The sequence below is a fragment of the Vidua chalybeata genome, chromosome 26 (genome assembly GCF_026979565.1).
Source record: "Vidua chalybeata isolate OUT-0048 chromosome 26, bVidCha1 merged haplotype, whole genome shotgun sequence".
Lineage (NCBI taxonomy): Eukaryota > Metazoa > Chordata > Aves > Passeriformes > Viduidae > Vidua > Vidua chalybeata.
Window position 1 is genome coordinate 168,911 of NC_071555.1, and position 16,140 is coordinate 185,050.

A 16,140-nucleotide genomic window follows, 5' to 3' on the forward strand; every position below is an offset into this window, starting at 1 on the left:
GAGAAAACAATAAATTCGGGGTTCTTTTTACTTGCCATCTGCCTTTCAGCTCGAGGTGCTTTTGCAAACTTTTCCCATCAGCTGGGAGGTTTGGGAGCTTCAGCACCATGGCAAGTGCCATGGAACTGGGGCAGATGGGGCTGGCCGTGGGGTGGCCCCTCAGCCACGTCGGGGTGTCCGGCTGTCCCTGGACCCATCTTTGCCAGAGCAGACCCAGAGCAGTCCTGGTGCTCAGGAGCCTCCCCTCCCACCACAGCTGATGGGACTGAGCCATGTGCTGGTAAGGAAATCTTCCCCAAATCTGTCCGTGAAGGGCATTCACTGTCAACAAGGTGCCTGGACACTGTGTCACTTTGTCACATCTCCTGTGACAGATGCAGAAAGTCCTTTTCAGCCTTTATGTTTCCAAGCCCTTTTTTAGGAAAGTAGTTGTGTTGCACATTGACAAAGTGTGTTTCCATGCAGCCTTGCTGAGCTGCGGAAGGGAATCGGGTGTTTGTCACACTGAGCAACTTCATGGCAGTTTTTGGAACGTGTGTCTGATGGATCTGGGATGGGAGCATGTCTGACCTGGTATCAGGTATCAGAAATCTCTCATTGAAAACAAGTTCCAGATGGGTCTGGGTCAGTGCTTTCCCTTTTTTCTGCTGCAGCAAATCTCCCTCCCACAGCTGCAGGTAGGGATAAGTCTCTTGCTACTCTTTAATTTTAAAGAAAAATCTCTTCCAAATCTGTACTGTACTGCAGCCTCACAGCTCAGCAGGGCTCAGCTGCCCCTCAGCCCCACCACGTGGGCTCCAGAGCCTCCCCCAGCAGGGTGTTTGATAACATTGATTTTAATAAAGCTCTGGGCTTGTTTTGATGGACGGATCCAAAGCACTACATGGATTTAAACAGATCCCGTTGCAAATATCTCTATCTGATACCCCTGGCGTGACCGGACTGCAAATGTCACTTGCTTAGCACTATCAAATATTTAATTTGCCTTGTAATAGAGGAGCCTTTGAGAGTTCCAGCTTAAGCTGGAGGTCTCCTGTTAGCCAGCAGCTCTCCACAAATTCACTTAAAAGCCAATTTCTGCCCTGAAAAGCTCCTGATGCAGATGTGGGAGTGAGGGGAGCTGGGAGGGAAGAGAGTGCCCACCTCTGCTGTGGGACCTGCTGGAACCCTGCTCATCACTGTAAGTGCTCGTGGTGGGTGTCCTCACCTTTGCCACGGGAACACGTGGGTGGGGGAAGGGGATTGGCAATGCCACCCCACAGTGCTTGTGCCGATGCTTGTGGCGTTGTGTGTCCAGTGGCACCGCTGCTGACCCAGCTGTCGGTGCCTGCAGTGGGGGTGGCAGCTCCCCAGGAGATGGCCTGGATCCCATTCTGGATCCTGCACTTGTGGAAAACCATCTTGTTTGAGAACTTCCCTGTGGCAGTTTTGGCGAACAGCAAGGGGAGCAGGAGGTGATGCCAGGGCTCAGAGGCTCCCTGTGCTTCACCTGCTTCTCTGTGTTTTATTTCCCAAGAGAACACAGTGGCTCCGTGAGACGTGGCTCTGCCCTCACTTTTGTGCTGACCACAAGAATCCTGAAGGATGATGTGATCTTGTCAGGTTCTCCTCTCTCCAGCAGAGAGGCTGGGGGTGCACGGCCAGTGGGGGTGATGAATCATGGAGCCTCAGTCCTTCCTCTCCCACTGCTCCCTGCGCCATGCTCACGCCGAGCCCTGGGACGGAATGTCTCACTCCCTGCCTCTGTTTGCTCTGCTGTTTCCCCTGCTGGAGTGAGAGCAGGTGGCACTGCCCAGGTTTTGCTTCCTAGAGAGGACAGGCACGTTCCCTGCCCCACTGCAGAGAAGCAGCATTGTTCTCTCCATGGTGTCTCCTTCAGCTGGGTTTCAGCTGTCCTCGCTGCCCGGGAGCAGGGCTGGGATCTGCTGATTCAGGGGACACGCAGCCCTGAATGCGGTGTTAATGATCTTGATGTGCAAAGGAGAGGACAGGCGCAGTGGCACCGTGCTCCGTGTGATGCTCCCTGCCCTCCCGGGAGGCTGCAAGATGTCCCACTGCCCTTCAGCCTGTGGGAACAGGGCTGAGGGGAACCCTAAGAGCATCTGAGGGTAAGAACTGGGCATTTGGGGGTTCAGAACTGAGGGCTGTGGATGGTCTGAGCCGTGTGTGCCCTGATCCCTGTGCCAGGAGCCAGCCTGCAGTCCAGAGCCCTTGAGGAGAGATGGCTCACAGTAATCCTTGCTCTGACAACGGATGGTTTATGGACTGATCCTAAAATGTGCCTCACTCCGGCATTAGCAGAGCATATGTCAGGGCTGGGGGCAGCTGGTTTGATGCAGTGTTATGAAATGCTGGGAGTGCTGCAGGCATGGCCAGGCCCTCCAAAACCTGCAGTCTGCCTGGATCTGCTCAGCTTTCAGGCCAGGACACTGAAGCATCTCCTGATGCTATAGCAGGTCCCATGGGCCACCTCCATGTCCAGGGCAGAGCCCCCTGTGCCCTTCCCATCCCTCCACCAGCCCGGTGCCTCTTTATGAAGTTACACAGGGAATTCTCTGGGCCCAGTCTTCGAGGCAGCCCGGAAAGCTGCCCCATTCCCCCATCTCCCCTGTCACTGAGAGCTGCTGTCAGGTGCATCCGCCTGCTCTTGGCTCAAGGTGGCTCCTCCAGTGCCACCCCCTGCCAGCTGGCGCCCGCTGCCCCGCGTGACGCTCTGGGCTCTTTGGGAACTTGCTGAGCCACAGGCACCAACTCGGACGTGCCGGCTCTCGTCCGGAGGCTGCTGATGAGGGCTGATTTAGTGGCGATCGAACCGCATTTGAAGTGCTCCTTGAAATACGAGACAAGTGTCTGCAGCTCTCCAGGCACAGGGGCGGCTGCGGTGCCCTGACGGCCGTGGCACAAGGGCAGGAGCCGGCTCAGCTCGGTGGTGCCAAGGGCAGGGCTCGGCGTTGTCTCCACCAGCACCAGGTAGGAGCCTCCTGTGCCAGGCTGGGGCACCAGGTGCTGCCTTGAGGAGGCGTTGCTGTATCCTGAGCCCAAATGGGTGGGTGGGCTGGAAATTGCCTGTGCCAGTGGTGAGGGGTCTGTGAGGAGGCAGGATGGTGGGGCTGCTGCTCCAGGGGGTCTGGGGCTCCCTGGTGGCTCTGGAGGGGGCACAGCCAGGGGCCCTGGTGCAAACAGGGATGGCAGTGGCAGGATCACAGAGCTGCTTAATGGTGCAAACCCTGAGGTGATGGGATGCAGTGATTTGAGTTGTGCTTGAGGTGTTGTGGCAGCTCTGGCTTTCCTGAGAGTCCTTGCAGGTGTGAACAGGGACCATGAAACTGGTCCTTACTCAGGGGGTTTGAGGGAATTTTGTGACAACTGTTGGTGGCCACTTTCATACCAACTTTCTTTTACTTCTGCTGCTTTTATTTACTGTTGTGTGCTCAGCTGGAGGCAAGGAAGGTGGACTCAGTAGAACATAACCTAGTGAACTCAAACAAGATTTTTTTTTTCCCCTTCAGATTTCTTGCTCTCTTATCAAGTTCATGCACTTTCTGTTCGGGTGATGTTTTCCCTGATCCCATATTGCTGAATGGAGAGATGTCTCAAATAGCTTTTGTCAGGTCCCCTCAGCTCTGTGGCAAAGGCAGTTTGAACTGGGGGGAGGTTCTAGTCCTGTGTGTTGGGTCTCTTGAATTCAGTCCAAATAAAAGTCCCATGGAACACAAACTGGTGCTGATGGCAGGAGGGAGCACGAGGGTCTCTGCTGGGGTAGGACACTGAGAGAACATCCCTGCACAGATGTTCAGGCTGCATGTGCATGGGAACCTCTGTCCAGGCTGGGATAACAGCACTCCCTGTGCCCAGGGTGGCCTTTATGGGTCTGCCTGAATAACCTCCAGGTTATTCAGAATACAGGAAATGTGGGAAAGGACCTGACCTGCATCAAACCTGCTCCTTCATCAGGATTTTGTAGCTTGGCCAGAACTCCACTGCCCTGCTGATGTATCTCATGCCCAGCCAGTGGCTTTTCTGGGATGCTGTGGGATACTGTGGGATGCTGTGGGATGCTGCGGGATGCTGTGGGATGCTGCTTCAGCACAGTGTGTGAGCATGGAGCCACTTGCAGTGACTGCAGCCTGTGCGGGAAGTTGTGGTTTCTGGAGTTTGCTTTGCATTCAGGAGCTGAGTAAAGGATGGCACACCATAGGTCTCCTTCAAAAAATCAGCAACCAAAGGGACATTCCCTGTGAGCCCTTGGCTCTGATGAAAGGGCAGCAAGAAGTGCAGGAGGTGTCATGGGGTCCTGGGAGGTGCTGTTGGTGCTGATCAGCAAGGTCAGATCTGGGCAGTGGTGGGTGAGTGGCAGCTCATCTGCCCCATCCAGGAGAACCCTTGGGAAGACTACCCAAAAATTTGCAACTGCTTGTGATCCTCCTGTATGGAGGAAACAAAACTTCATTGGTCCTGGGGTGGTGGAGCTGGGATGTGGTGACCCTGTGTTCTGAGCTGGGTTTGCCTCAGAGCCCCTGAGCCACCCTGGAGGTGTCACTCAACCTTCCCCTTGCCTTAGTTTCCCTCCTGTGAAAGGCAACAGCTCCCCATCCCCGGACCAAAAGTTCCTCAACACTTTGCTGAAAAGGTGAAATCTGCTCCAAAGCAGCCGTCAGTCAGGGCTTTGCCAGCCTGCACATGTGCCACGACCTGTCCCTGTGACCTGTCCCAACCACCGCCCCCGCTTTGTGGCCCTGACACCTGAGAAGCAGAACAGACGCAGAAGAAATTAAGTGAATGAGACAACAAGTGTGTGTGCAATTAGGACAGACCTTCAAACGCTGCCCCGGGAGCCGGGACAGGAGCTGCTGCCTAATCAGAGTAACAGCGGTGCCCGTTTTAAAGACGAGGGAGACTTTGGGGATACTTTGTCCACATAATGTTCCAATTTTAGCTCCGTGCCCTGGGATGTAATTGCATTAAAAATACCCGGGGAGGGGGAGGATGCCAAGGGCACCCGGCGACCTGCCTCGGCTGGCGTGTCCCCACCAGCGTGCCGCGTGTCCCGCTGAGTCCCTGAGGCCCCGTCTCACATTCCTGCTGCTGATCGTCTCCCAGATCTGCTTTCCGGTTGCTCTGTTAATGGTTATCCTGGGAAAGGCCTCCAGCTCTGATAGCAGCTAGTGGGAACACCTCCCGCTCCTTTGGGCTAACAGGACTATTGATGGAGACACTCGTGGCCGCCTCCGGGGTGCAGGAAAGCGCAGGATGGGGCCGAGACCCGCTGAGGAGAGGGGTGCTCACCCGGTGGGTGGGTGAGTGGCAGCGCACCCCTCCCTGGGACGGGGACCGCGCTGCCTTCTGTCCCCCCTGCTCCTTCTCCCTGTTGCCCCCCATCTCCGATGTCCCCCTGTCCCCGTTGTCCCCCCGTGCCCGCAGTTCCCCGGTCTCCGCCATCCCCGGTCACGGCTCGGGACCGGCGCGGAGCGGCGGCGCCACCGCGGGGCCGCGGCCGGGGCTGCAGCGAACCGAGCCCCCCCCGGACTCCCCGGTGGGCCCGAGGACCGAACCCTCGTAGCCTGCGGGGTGCTGAGCGCTGGGGCGCGGCCACGCCGGCACGACCAGCGGGGTTTTGGACAGCCTGAGCCGAAGCCCCCGGTGCGGTCCCTGCTGCCCGAGGAGCGTGCGGGCGACTGAGTCCCGCACGGGCCCCGGGCAGCCCTGCCGAGGATGCCAGGGACATCCCTGCAGGGCACCCTTGGGTCCTGCCCGGCCACCCACAGACGCCCTGGCCCCTGCCTTGGCCCCTTGCCGTGCCTGCGGGTATTTGTAAGCCGCAGCTGCCAGCTCCAAGGCGGTAACTGGATCACAGGGCTCGGGTGACCTTCGCGCCTCCGAGGCTGTTCTGGATGTCCCACCGATCCCCGGCTCGGGGTCAGGCAGCAGGAACAGAGTCCCTGCAAGGCAAAGGCCACTGGAGGGCTGTCCCCAACTGACCCCAGGCCCTCCATGGGCAGCTCTTCTCTGTGGTGTCGCTGTGTGGGTCTGGGGCTCCAGCTCATGATGCAAGTTGGTCCCGCAGAGCCCCATGTTCAGGACAGGCACCTGCTGGTGGCCAACGGTGCCAGTGCCAGTCGTTCTCCTGCCGTGGCTGGGACGGGCTCTGGGACACCCTCACCGCACACGAGTCCTGCCAGCCGAATCTCTTGCCTGCAGAGACCTGGTTCCATCCTAACTCTTGACTTGGGCCAACCCACAGTGCTGCCCACGAGTGAACAGAGAGACTGACCTGACACAAGGAGTATTGTCTAGAGCTGGAAACTTGGAAGAAGTGGGTTATTCTCTACTCCAGCACTCCTGGGAATGCTGCTGCTCATGTCGTCTTGCCCAAACGCTGTTGCACTTGCTCAGGGATCCCCCCAGATTCAGACAACCACAAGTGTGGGACCCGAGTTGGGCTCTCCTGCCTCACCTGGCAGCTGTTCCTGTCCCTCTGTCCTCACAGTGGGTCTGTCCTTCCTCCCGCAGGCATGAAGCGACCCCTGAGCCCATCCCACAGCCCCGAGAGCGCAGTGCAGCTGGTGGAGGAGGCCAGCTGCCCCCCCAGCCAGCCCGAGCAGCGCATGAAGCGGGAGAAGAAGCACCAGTCGTTCACACTTTGCGAGGTCTGCAATATCCAACTCAACTCGGCTGCACAGGCACAGATCCACTACAACGGCAAGTCCCACCAGAAGCGCCTCAAGCAGCTAAACAAGGGGAAGATGCCAGCGGCCCAAGGTAGGAGCCCACCCAGCAGGTCAAGGTTGCCCAAAGGCTGCCCTTGCTCTGGCACAGCTGCTCTGTTGGGCTCATGGAAAGTTTGGAAATGCTTGATTTTGTCCTTGGCATCTGTCACTTGCTGGAACTGCAGGGCTTTCAGTCCTCAAGTGGTTTTGGAGCCCAAGAGGCCACACTGCAGTGGCAGAGGGATGGATACATGTGGGTCTGTCCACGTGCAAGTGTGACTGTTGCTGCTCTGTCTTTGTGGGTGTCTCCTTGAGTTCTGTAGGTGGTTTGTGCCACGGGGACATGCGTGCCCAAGGCTGCCCATTGCTGGGCTACTGGATGCTGCTTTGCAGGTGCCAATCTGACTGTGTCCCTCCAGGCTCCTGCTGTGCACTTCTCCTGTATCTGTGCTGAGTTTGAGTCAAAATGCTGCTTAGATGTTGGTGCTGAGGCCCCTCACCCGCTGACTGCGTAGGGATGCCGGCACACGGAAGGAATGTTGGCACGTGCAGGTGCCGTGCTGCTGGGCAGGAGCTTGTGCAAGGGCAAGGACTCACTTGCCCTCTGTGCCATCTGCCAGCATTCACCTGGCTGGGCCCAGCTGGCTGCTGCAGATTTAATGCACAAAAGCAGGGAAATGTGCCCAGAAATGTCACCCTGTCACCATGGCTGACCTGCTCTGCCTGAGCCTTTGGCTGTGAGGGATTGTCATTAGCAGCAAACCAAGGGAATCGTGTAGAATCACAGAATGCCTTGGGATGAAAGGGACCTAAAAGATTAAATGGTTCCCTGCTCCTGCTCTTACTAGAGACTGGGCAGGCTGGAGCCATAAATTCCTAGCATGGCAATAGTCATCTGTGTGCCAAATCCTGCCCTGACTGGTGCTGGTTTTGTTTGGGTAAGGCCTGGGATATGCAAAGGACCAGGTCTCTTCATCAACATTACTGACAGATGGAAATATCGCCGGCTATTTTAATGGGGACAGGGCTCATAAATTCCAGCCTGCAGCTTCCAGCTTCTCCCCTCAATCTAGTTGTGCCCTGATGGGAGGCTGTCCAGGGATGCATTTCCTACTGAGCCAAAGAATCCTGGAGCATGCCAGTCTGCTCTTTGTGCTTCTGCACCATCCCTGACCTCTGCCAGTGTGGCACCCCTGGGGCCCCGTGCTGTTGGCCCCACGCGCTGCGCTCTGCCAGGCACGGCGCAGTCGCTCCTGCGTGTGCAGGGCTCTGATCTGCTCGTGCGGGGAAACTGCAGGCAGCAGCTGCTCCCTGTGCCTCCCTGTCCCTCCTGGTCCTGCCGGGGCTGACCTTTCCCTGCACTTTTGGATAAAAATGTCACTTCCAGCGTTGTCACTGTGAGCCTTTCCCAGCCTCCTGGGGCATGACCCTGGGAGGCTGGGAACTGACTGATGTGACTCCTGTGTCCCTTCTGCACCAGTCGTGCCACTGGCACTGGGGGTGCAAGTGCCACTGGCACTTGATGCCATGTACGTCCCCCCAAAATGCAAAGGGGACCAGCCCTGTCTTGAGGACAAGTGCAGGACAAGCTCCTGGCTGGGCTGCAGCGCATGGGCAGGGCTGGCAAGGCGATGGGGTGCTGGGGAGGCCCTGCCCTGCCTCATCACACTCCTCTAGGAGCCCTTCAGCGGCCAGACCTGCACCTTTGGGTGCTGAGAAAATGCATCTGCCTGCAGTCCTGGGAGCAGTCACCCCTTCTTGGGCAGCTGCCTGTGCTGGGGCTGGGCTCAGCCTGGCACAGCCCACAGACAGGAATGGCTAACACGGGTCTCCAGTGGTGTGGCAGTACTGGGGGAGTCTTGGGAGGTTAAAGACAGTGGATTAAATAAAGGAATTGAGTTCGACAAAGATGGGATGTTCCTCTGGGCTGGAATCTCTGTCTCATGCTGACATCTACAGCTACATCAAAGGCATCTTCCCAGCCACCACTCAGTCTCCCCGTTCCCCTCTGGCTCCTCGGATCTGTTCTTCTTGCACAGGCTGTGATTGCTGGCGTCTCGTGGAGCAAAGCTGCAGAGGAGCGGTGCTGGCAAACATGCTAATCAGTGTCATTACAATTCATTAGCTCTGTACCAGAAAGCCCCCAACTTAAAAACAAATTATTGCTTATTAGACATTTCATTTTGCAAGACAAATCCCAGATCCTTGTTGTCCTGTGTGGAATCATGGTGAAGGTGGTGATTAGATACAGAGTGGTCACAGATGAAAGACGTTTTCGTGCCGCAGATGCCAGTTCTAATCCAACTGGGTCACGAGTGATTTAATTACTGCCTGTGATTTCCCAGGGAGCCCAAGCGATCTCAGTTTGCTCTCAGAGTCCTCGGGAACCAAACCACTGTCTGGTGCTGAATGAGCAGGAAGAGCTGAGACACCCCAAATGGGGACCAGTGGCTGCAGGGGCATGGACAGGGGGCTGCTGCTTCCCCTCATCCTGGATCATGTCTGGGGCTCCCATCACAGGACAGGCTGAGCTGGAGCATTTCAAAACTTACACCCTGATCCATTGCTTTCCCCAAAAGTCCTTTCCACCAGTGTCTCAAAAAAGTAATGGGATTTAAAGAACAGCTCATGCACACTGCTACCAGGGCGTTGTGTCTGGGCTCTGCCAGCCCCCATGTCCCTGAAAGGCAGAGGGAAGCACTCTCCTTTGGAGCACGAGGCTCTGGTTTCCTGGCAAATCTGAGCTGACAGCAGCTCATACCCCTTTGGCCAGGGTCCGTGGGAAGGACACATTGTTCAGGCATCTCCTATGCCCAGGAGGCTTCACACAATCCCCGAGCCCAACTCAAACCACTTTTCTTGGCTTTGGAGGCTGCTGAGCTGCTCCCCCGAACCGAATGCCAAGGCAGGGCCAAAGCACCTGGAGGGAGCTGTGCCCTGGGGCTGATTTGTGTCACAAGCCCTTCCTCCTCTCCAATATCCCGTGGCATTACGTACCCTGACCTTCTCCCTGGCTTCCCAGTGCTGTCACCCTGCCTCACACTGGGGCTGCCTGGTGCTGTCCCCTCCCTTGGCAACACAGCCCTGGAACAACAGTTCTTTGCAAAGGGAAAGGTCCTGGTTTCCCAATTACCCGCTGAAATGTCTGTCCATGCGTGTTTGGGAGCAGAAAAGTTTGAGATGAGCAGAGAAATCGCTGTGACAGCTTCAGCATCGCTGGGCCTGCAGCAGAGAGCGGGGCCCCTGGCAGGGGGATCTGGGCCCCCGGGGGAGCCTGGGCTGCTCTGGGAGTCAGAGGGGGCTGGCAGCTGCTGGTGGGATTATCTTGGGTTTCAATGGGGGGTCCCAGATGAGCTCTCTGATTTTGGCAGCTGGCAGGGAACCCACTGGCCTTGAATGGCTCCTGCAGGGCTGGGGTGGCAGTGCCTGAGGCTGGGCTGTCGCCTGTTGCACTGACCAAGGAGCCCACGGTTGTTCTCTTGGCTGGTCTGGGAGAGCCCTGCTGAGAGACAACTCCTGAAAACCACCCAGAGCAGCAGAGGGAGGGGAACTGGTGGGTCTGACCATGGGCAGCCTGGCGGGTGTGTGATCCCATTTTATGCTGCTGCTCTGTGATCCTGGGCCATGTTCCTTTTCCATGACCCTGTTCTGTGTGCTCTGGCACCTCGTTCTCAGCTGCATTCCCTCCTCCTTCCCCCACTGCTCTCTGCTGTGGCAGCCTTTCAGCTGTTCATTACCCACCAGTCAGTTTCAGCCATGTTCAGTGGGGCTTTGTCTGCAATAATCCCAAGGTATTGATTTAAATAGTTTGCAAACATGTGGGATTAGGGTCTAATTGGGACTAATCGGGGTGCAGCAGTCATGTCACCGCTGAGCTGGGGCTGGGACATTCTCACATCTGCCCTCGATAGAGCTCCCAGCCGTGCCCAGCCTTGGTGCTGCCAGGGCCTGCTCCAGCAATGCCAGAGGAAATGCTCTTTCTTGCTTCCTCCTGCAGCAGTTTGCTGCTCTCCTGCTTTTGGGACTTTTTGGAGAAATTTGGCAGGGACAAGCCAGTACCTAGCCGGCATGGGAGCCACTTCACAGCGTCCATCACAGGTACACTGGCAGCACATTGGGCTCTCCCAAACTTCCCAATGGCAGATCCATGCCCAGCTTAAGTGTTAAAAGGAATTTAACATTTGGTTGGGACAGACCCTGCATCTGCCAGGTGCTGATCAATATCTTGTGCCCGAGCAGCACCAGGGTTCAGATTTTAAGCTTCTGTGAATTTATGAAGGACAAACATACGGAGTCCTCCTGCTCCATTGGCCTCGGCTGCTCCCTTCAGCTGTGAACAAAGATGAGCAAAAATAGCTTTTCAGATCAGATTTGAATAACCTGGAATCTCAGTGGGAGAAATATAATGGTTTTTTCATGTCTTAAAGATGCTGGCTGGGATCAGGAATAATTTGAAGAAGCTGAATTGGGTAATTGTACATTTTCCTTCCCTCTGCTCACTCCCAGGCTTCTCCCTTCCTGTTGGGGCATAGGGATGGGGTGCAGGGATGTCCCTTGAGGCTCCTGGGGGCAGGGCTGGGAGGGCTGAGAAGGGGAGGGATTTAGCCCTGCCACTGGGATCTGGCAGAAAAGCCCTGTTTCACTAAATGCTCTTTTTTTTTTTTTTTTTTTTTTTTACAAAAAAACCCTCCAGTTTCTGTGGGGGAAGGGACCTGGGGGTGCCGTGTGAGAGGCTGCACATGAGCCCAGACCCTGCACATCAACTTCGTGCTGGCCCATGAATCCAGAGCAAACTGCTCCCTTTCCAAATCCTCAGAAAATACCCCATTAGCTTGCTGTCCCTCTGAAACGCCCAGTTATTCAGCTTTCTGTGGATTAATAACTGTAGCATAATTAATCTCTGATTTTATTGAGTCAGTAGCTTCAAATAGAAAATGAATTGATCAGTGGTCAGCTTTGCCTTGAAGGTTTTTGTGGTGCAGAGCCTTCCCCACCAGGACTCTGACCTCTGGCTCTGCACCCCAGTTCTGGTCAGAGCTTCAGGGATATTTTTCCCTGACACACTTATTCTAAAAAGATCCTTTACATTTAAACTCTTGGCCATAAAATGACACAGAGAAGCTGCAGGGCTTTTCTTGTGCTGCTGGGGCATGAAGGAGGTGGGGGCCTCCCATGGCAGGGGCTTGGCTGCTCAGGTGGATCCTCCAGCTGCATCCATAGAAGGGGTTTGCCCTAAGAAATACAGAGATCAAGCCAAAATATATCAAGGTCGGATAATATAAATGAAGTATCATCTTTGTGTGGGCTGGTGGGGGCTGCCGGGCCATGGGAGTGTCAGGGTGCCACTGATGTGCTGGCAGAGGCTGTGCTGCACTGCTGGCAGTGGCGATTTTTCCCAAAAAAATCAGTAGGAAATTGTCTCGTGTTATTTTTAAGCCCTGCAGTTGTGAGCCATTCCTCTTGAATCGCGGATTTTGCTGTCACTTTCTTTCACTCGGTTTGCTGTCAAATTGCCTCAATAGTGTTTCACGGCCACTCAGCTCAGGGCTGAGACACACGTGACATTAATTAGAAGTGGATTAAGAACAACGAGGAACATGTAGCCATGGAATATTTCACGATTTCCCATGTAGCATCATCAGCTCAGCAGATTTGGAAGAGGAAACCTGGCATTTATTTTAAGCAGGGGAAAAAAGTGGTCAAAGCAGCAGCTAAACTGTGAGCATGCCCCAACTTGTCGGCACCCGCTGGTCCCCGTCCCGAGAGAGCTCTGAGCCTGAAGGGGCCTTTTCCAGAGCTCCATCGGCAGCTCTGAGCAGGGGTGGTGGGGTGATGTCCCCTAGGAAGGGTGCCCGGTGATGGGGATGCTCTAGGGTCGGGCTCCTGGCTCTTGTGGCCACCCCAGGCATCGGATCCAAACGCTTCCTGTTTGGAGGGCTTGGCTTTGCCCCCGAGCACTTGGGGGCTGCTGTGTCTTAAACATCCCCTGGGGGACCTCGGCACCCCCGGGGGGCTCTGCTGTTCTCAGGAGGAGGCAGCCACTGTCCTGCTCTGACACGGGAGAGAGGCGAGCATCCTGCTGCATCCCACAGCTGCATCCCGCAGCTGCATCCCGCAGCTTCCCGCTCCCCGGCTGTCACTGGGGATTAGAGGTGCTGGATGGAGCCGGTCGTGCCGGGCTGTGCGTGCGAGGGCTGCGCGGTCGCCCCGTGCCCCGGCGCGGTCCCAGAGCACCGGGACTGAACGGGGGGGACTGGAGAGGGGGTGACAGCCACGGGGAATTGACTTGTCCGCGTCTCAGTGATGGAAACGCAGCTCATTCCCCCCGGACTCCAGCCTCGGGCCCCTCTCCGTGCCCGCTGTGTCTCTGCGTGTGTGCGCACACGCGTGTGCTGCTCGCCCGGGGACACGGGAGGAGCGAGCGTTTGGAACCAGGCGAATGGGGAGAGGGGAGGCAGGTCGGGGGAGCTGGGGGAGGGCAAGCAGGGGGTTGTGGGTAGTGTAGAGCTGTCACTGTGATTTAGGGTCGGCTGCTTAAACTGTTTTATGTTCCCAGACAGTAAGTCGTAAGCAATATAAAATTTTCTCTGAAGAGATGATCTCCCTCCCCTCGTCATGCTTCTGCCTCTTTCCCAGAGTGAGCTCTCCTTTCCATAACCCCATGGTGTCAGGGCGGGTGTGCAGAGGGAGAAAATGGGATTCTGGCTTTTGGAGGCATGTCCACAGCCTGGAATTGGGGGTCCAAGGGGACCCAGGGCCCTGCTCTCTGATCCTGGTGCTGCTGGGAAAGCTGGTGACACTGGGAGCAGAGTGGTGCAGAGCTCTGGATGAGCTGGCTGTGAGGAACTGCTGTTCATAGCCGTGTGTCCTTCCAGCACAAGGACTGTGGCCTTTCCCTGCAGCCTCCCTGGGCTGCCCCAGCTCTGCTTTTGGAGTATGTGAGTAGGAGCTGTTGGAGCTGCTGGAGCGGTTGGAGCAGGGCTGCCTCTGCCTGCAGGCACTGCCTGCTCACCTCAAATTCAGTTCCCTTCCTTTTTCATGCTCCTGAGTTATCACTGCTTTTGGACAGCTTGCCCACAACACTGCTCCAGCTCACCTCTGGTATTTTCTGCAGCCACAGATTTATGAGGAACAGTTTCATTTATTTGGCCATTGCTGTGCCAGCCATAGGGTCTCGGTGTGGTCTGAGCTGTGGCACCAGAGCGTTTGCCCAGATGAGCTCCCTGGGCACCAGGAGCTCCTGAGGGGCCAAAGCTAAGCAGGAACCTGATGGGCAAGACCAGACACAGCATCACCCCATGCTAATTAAGCATCCAGAAGATTTTGGGTAGTTGGTTTCCATGCTAAACCCCAGTTGACTCCATATGGGCCCTGTGGTCCCCCAGGAAATCTGCACTGGGCTAGGGGGAACCGAAGTGTGGTGGCAAGGTGGAACCGTCTGCCCTGCCCCTTCCAGGAGGGCCCACGTCAATTAGATGGAAAATCTTACACTCTCTCTTTGAAACTATTTCCAGGTGTAATTTCCACCCCTTTTCTTGATAATTAAATATTTTTAGGTCATCCAGTTTCTCCACCCTATTCACAGACGTGTCCTGGATGCCTTTGTAATTAGCCTCCCTGGGAAAGATGATGAAGGCGGGAGGCACAGCCCATCGCCCCACTACCAAAGCCCTGCCCACCTTGGCTCATCCTTGGGGGTCAGAGCTGGGGGTGTGTGTCCCCCAGGATCGCCAGACCCCTCCACTGACACAAAGCTCCCAGGTTTGCTCCTTTTAAATGCATAAAAGCAGAAACCTGCAGGAAGGATTAATTAAAAAACTGAGGATTAATAAAAAAAAAAAAAAAAAAGGATCTGGGTGGGCACTGTGAACTCTGCAGTTTGGCAAGTGTCTGTTTATCAGGGGGGTCATGGGGGACTGTGAGCCACAAACCCCATTCTCTTTGTGTGGGAAGCCCCCTGGGGGAAGAGGATTCAGCCCTTAAAATATGTTACTTTAATCCTGAGCAAACTCAGGAGCAGGAAAGGTCAGCGCCTGCCTTCCTGGCCCGGCAGGGATGAACCGCCGGCGGCTGCTTCAGCCGGAGCCTTCTGCTTCTGATGGGGCTCAAGTTACAGAGCAGAAGAAAACCGATACACATCCTCCAGGTGTATCAGTCCTGATCCTATCTGGCGTCTTTCACCCCCAAATTATACCCTAAATCCTTGGTGAACAAAGTCAGCCAGAAAGGCTCTGGAAGGCTCAGCAGACTTGGGCAGGGGAGCAGTTCTGGCTGGGCTTTTATCCCTGTCTCCCTCCTCCTTTATTGATGTGTTCATTGCCCAGTTCTGGTCACTATTTGCCAGGTTGCCTCTGGAGTCTAAGGCTGAGAAGAGCCAGTCCTGGACGTCCCTCAGCCAGCAAAGAATTTAACACTGCCCTCAGCGGGGTTCGGAGTAATCCCTCTGTTGTGGTTCCTGGAGTCTGTTGTCACAAAGAACCCGGCGAATTGGTGACATTGGTGCCACAGCTGAGCCTGAGCACCCTCCCCTTCCTCCTGCCCTCCCTCGTCCTTTAAGCCACAGGCAGGATTCGAGCAGACCTGCCCAAGCAAGCCGGGCTTAATGCGTGTTTGGGATTTGCCTCTCCCGGGATGGGTGTGATGAGCTGCAGGCTGAGGGCTGGGGCCTGGGGCCATTTCACAAGAAATTCTCTGGCTCCATCCCCACACTCTTGGGATGTTCAGCCATCAGTGTCCCACACGTGGGCATCAACCTGTGTTGGAAAGTGGTGACCACGAGGGGCTGTGGCATCTGACCCGTGCTGGCTCTGGGGTTTTTTTAGTGCCTCCCACGGGAGGGTGGAGCTGGTTTTCATGGCCCCCGGGCACCCTTCTCAGCCACTCCGGGGTAGAAGCTTCAGCAGCTTCATCCCACAGAGGAGGTTTTGGGGAGCTGCAGCCACGGGCTTTGCTCCCTGGGATGGGGGCAGCTGGCAGCACCGCTGGGATGGGGATGTGGGTCTGGACCCTGTGGGAAGGTTTGTGCTGCTGCCCTAGGCCAGCTCTGGGGTACACGGACAAATATAGCAAGTTATGCACTGGACAGACCCACAGTGCAGAGTTGGGAAATTCCAGTGATGCGCTGGGCTGGGCTGGGAGGGCCGGAGGCGTTAATGGCAGGGGCTGTAATCAGCACCTGCAATTAGCCTCCGCTCCAGCTGGCCTCAAAGGCTCGGCCACAAAGTGCAGCATCCCACACCCCGTTCCTCCCTCCCACCCCTCCGTGTCACTCCAGCTCGAGCCCTTTCAGCCATGGCGAGGAGCTGCTCGCCTGGCTGGGATAAATGCAGCATGAACCACAGCTGGGAGAGGATTTATTGAGGGAATTGCTGGGTAGAACGGTCAGGGCTGGGTGTAAGTGGAGGATGCAGTGGGGGTCAGGGCTGCACATCCC

The 16,140-nt window shown here is 56.2% G+C and overlaps 1 protein-coding gene across 3 annotated transcripts in view; it reads left to right on the forward strand.

Moving 5' to 3' along the window:
* Window positions 1–16,140, forward strand: part of ZNF385C (zinc finger protein 385C) — a 58,231-nt gene that overhangs the window by 11,298 nt on the left and 30,793 nt on the right. Inside the window, exon 1 of one of the 3 annotated variants that reach the window (XM_053965495.1) lies at window positions 6,513–6,759. The exons of 1 other annotated variant lie outside the window; for it this stretch is intronic. In XM_053965495.1, the coding sequence (XP_053821470.1) occupies window positions 6,513–6,759 (247 nt within the window). Of the gene's footprint in view, window positions 1–6,512; window positions 6,760–16,140 lie in introns of those variants that run through there. One more of the 3 variants, XM_053965496.1, reaches the window with a different exon arrangement.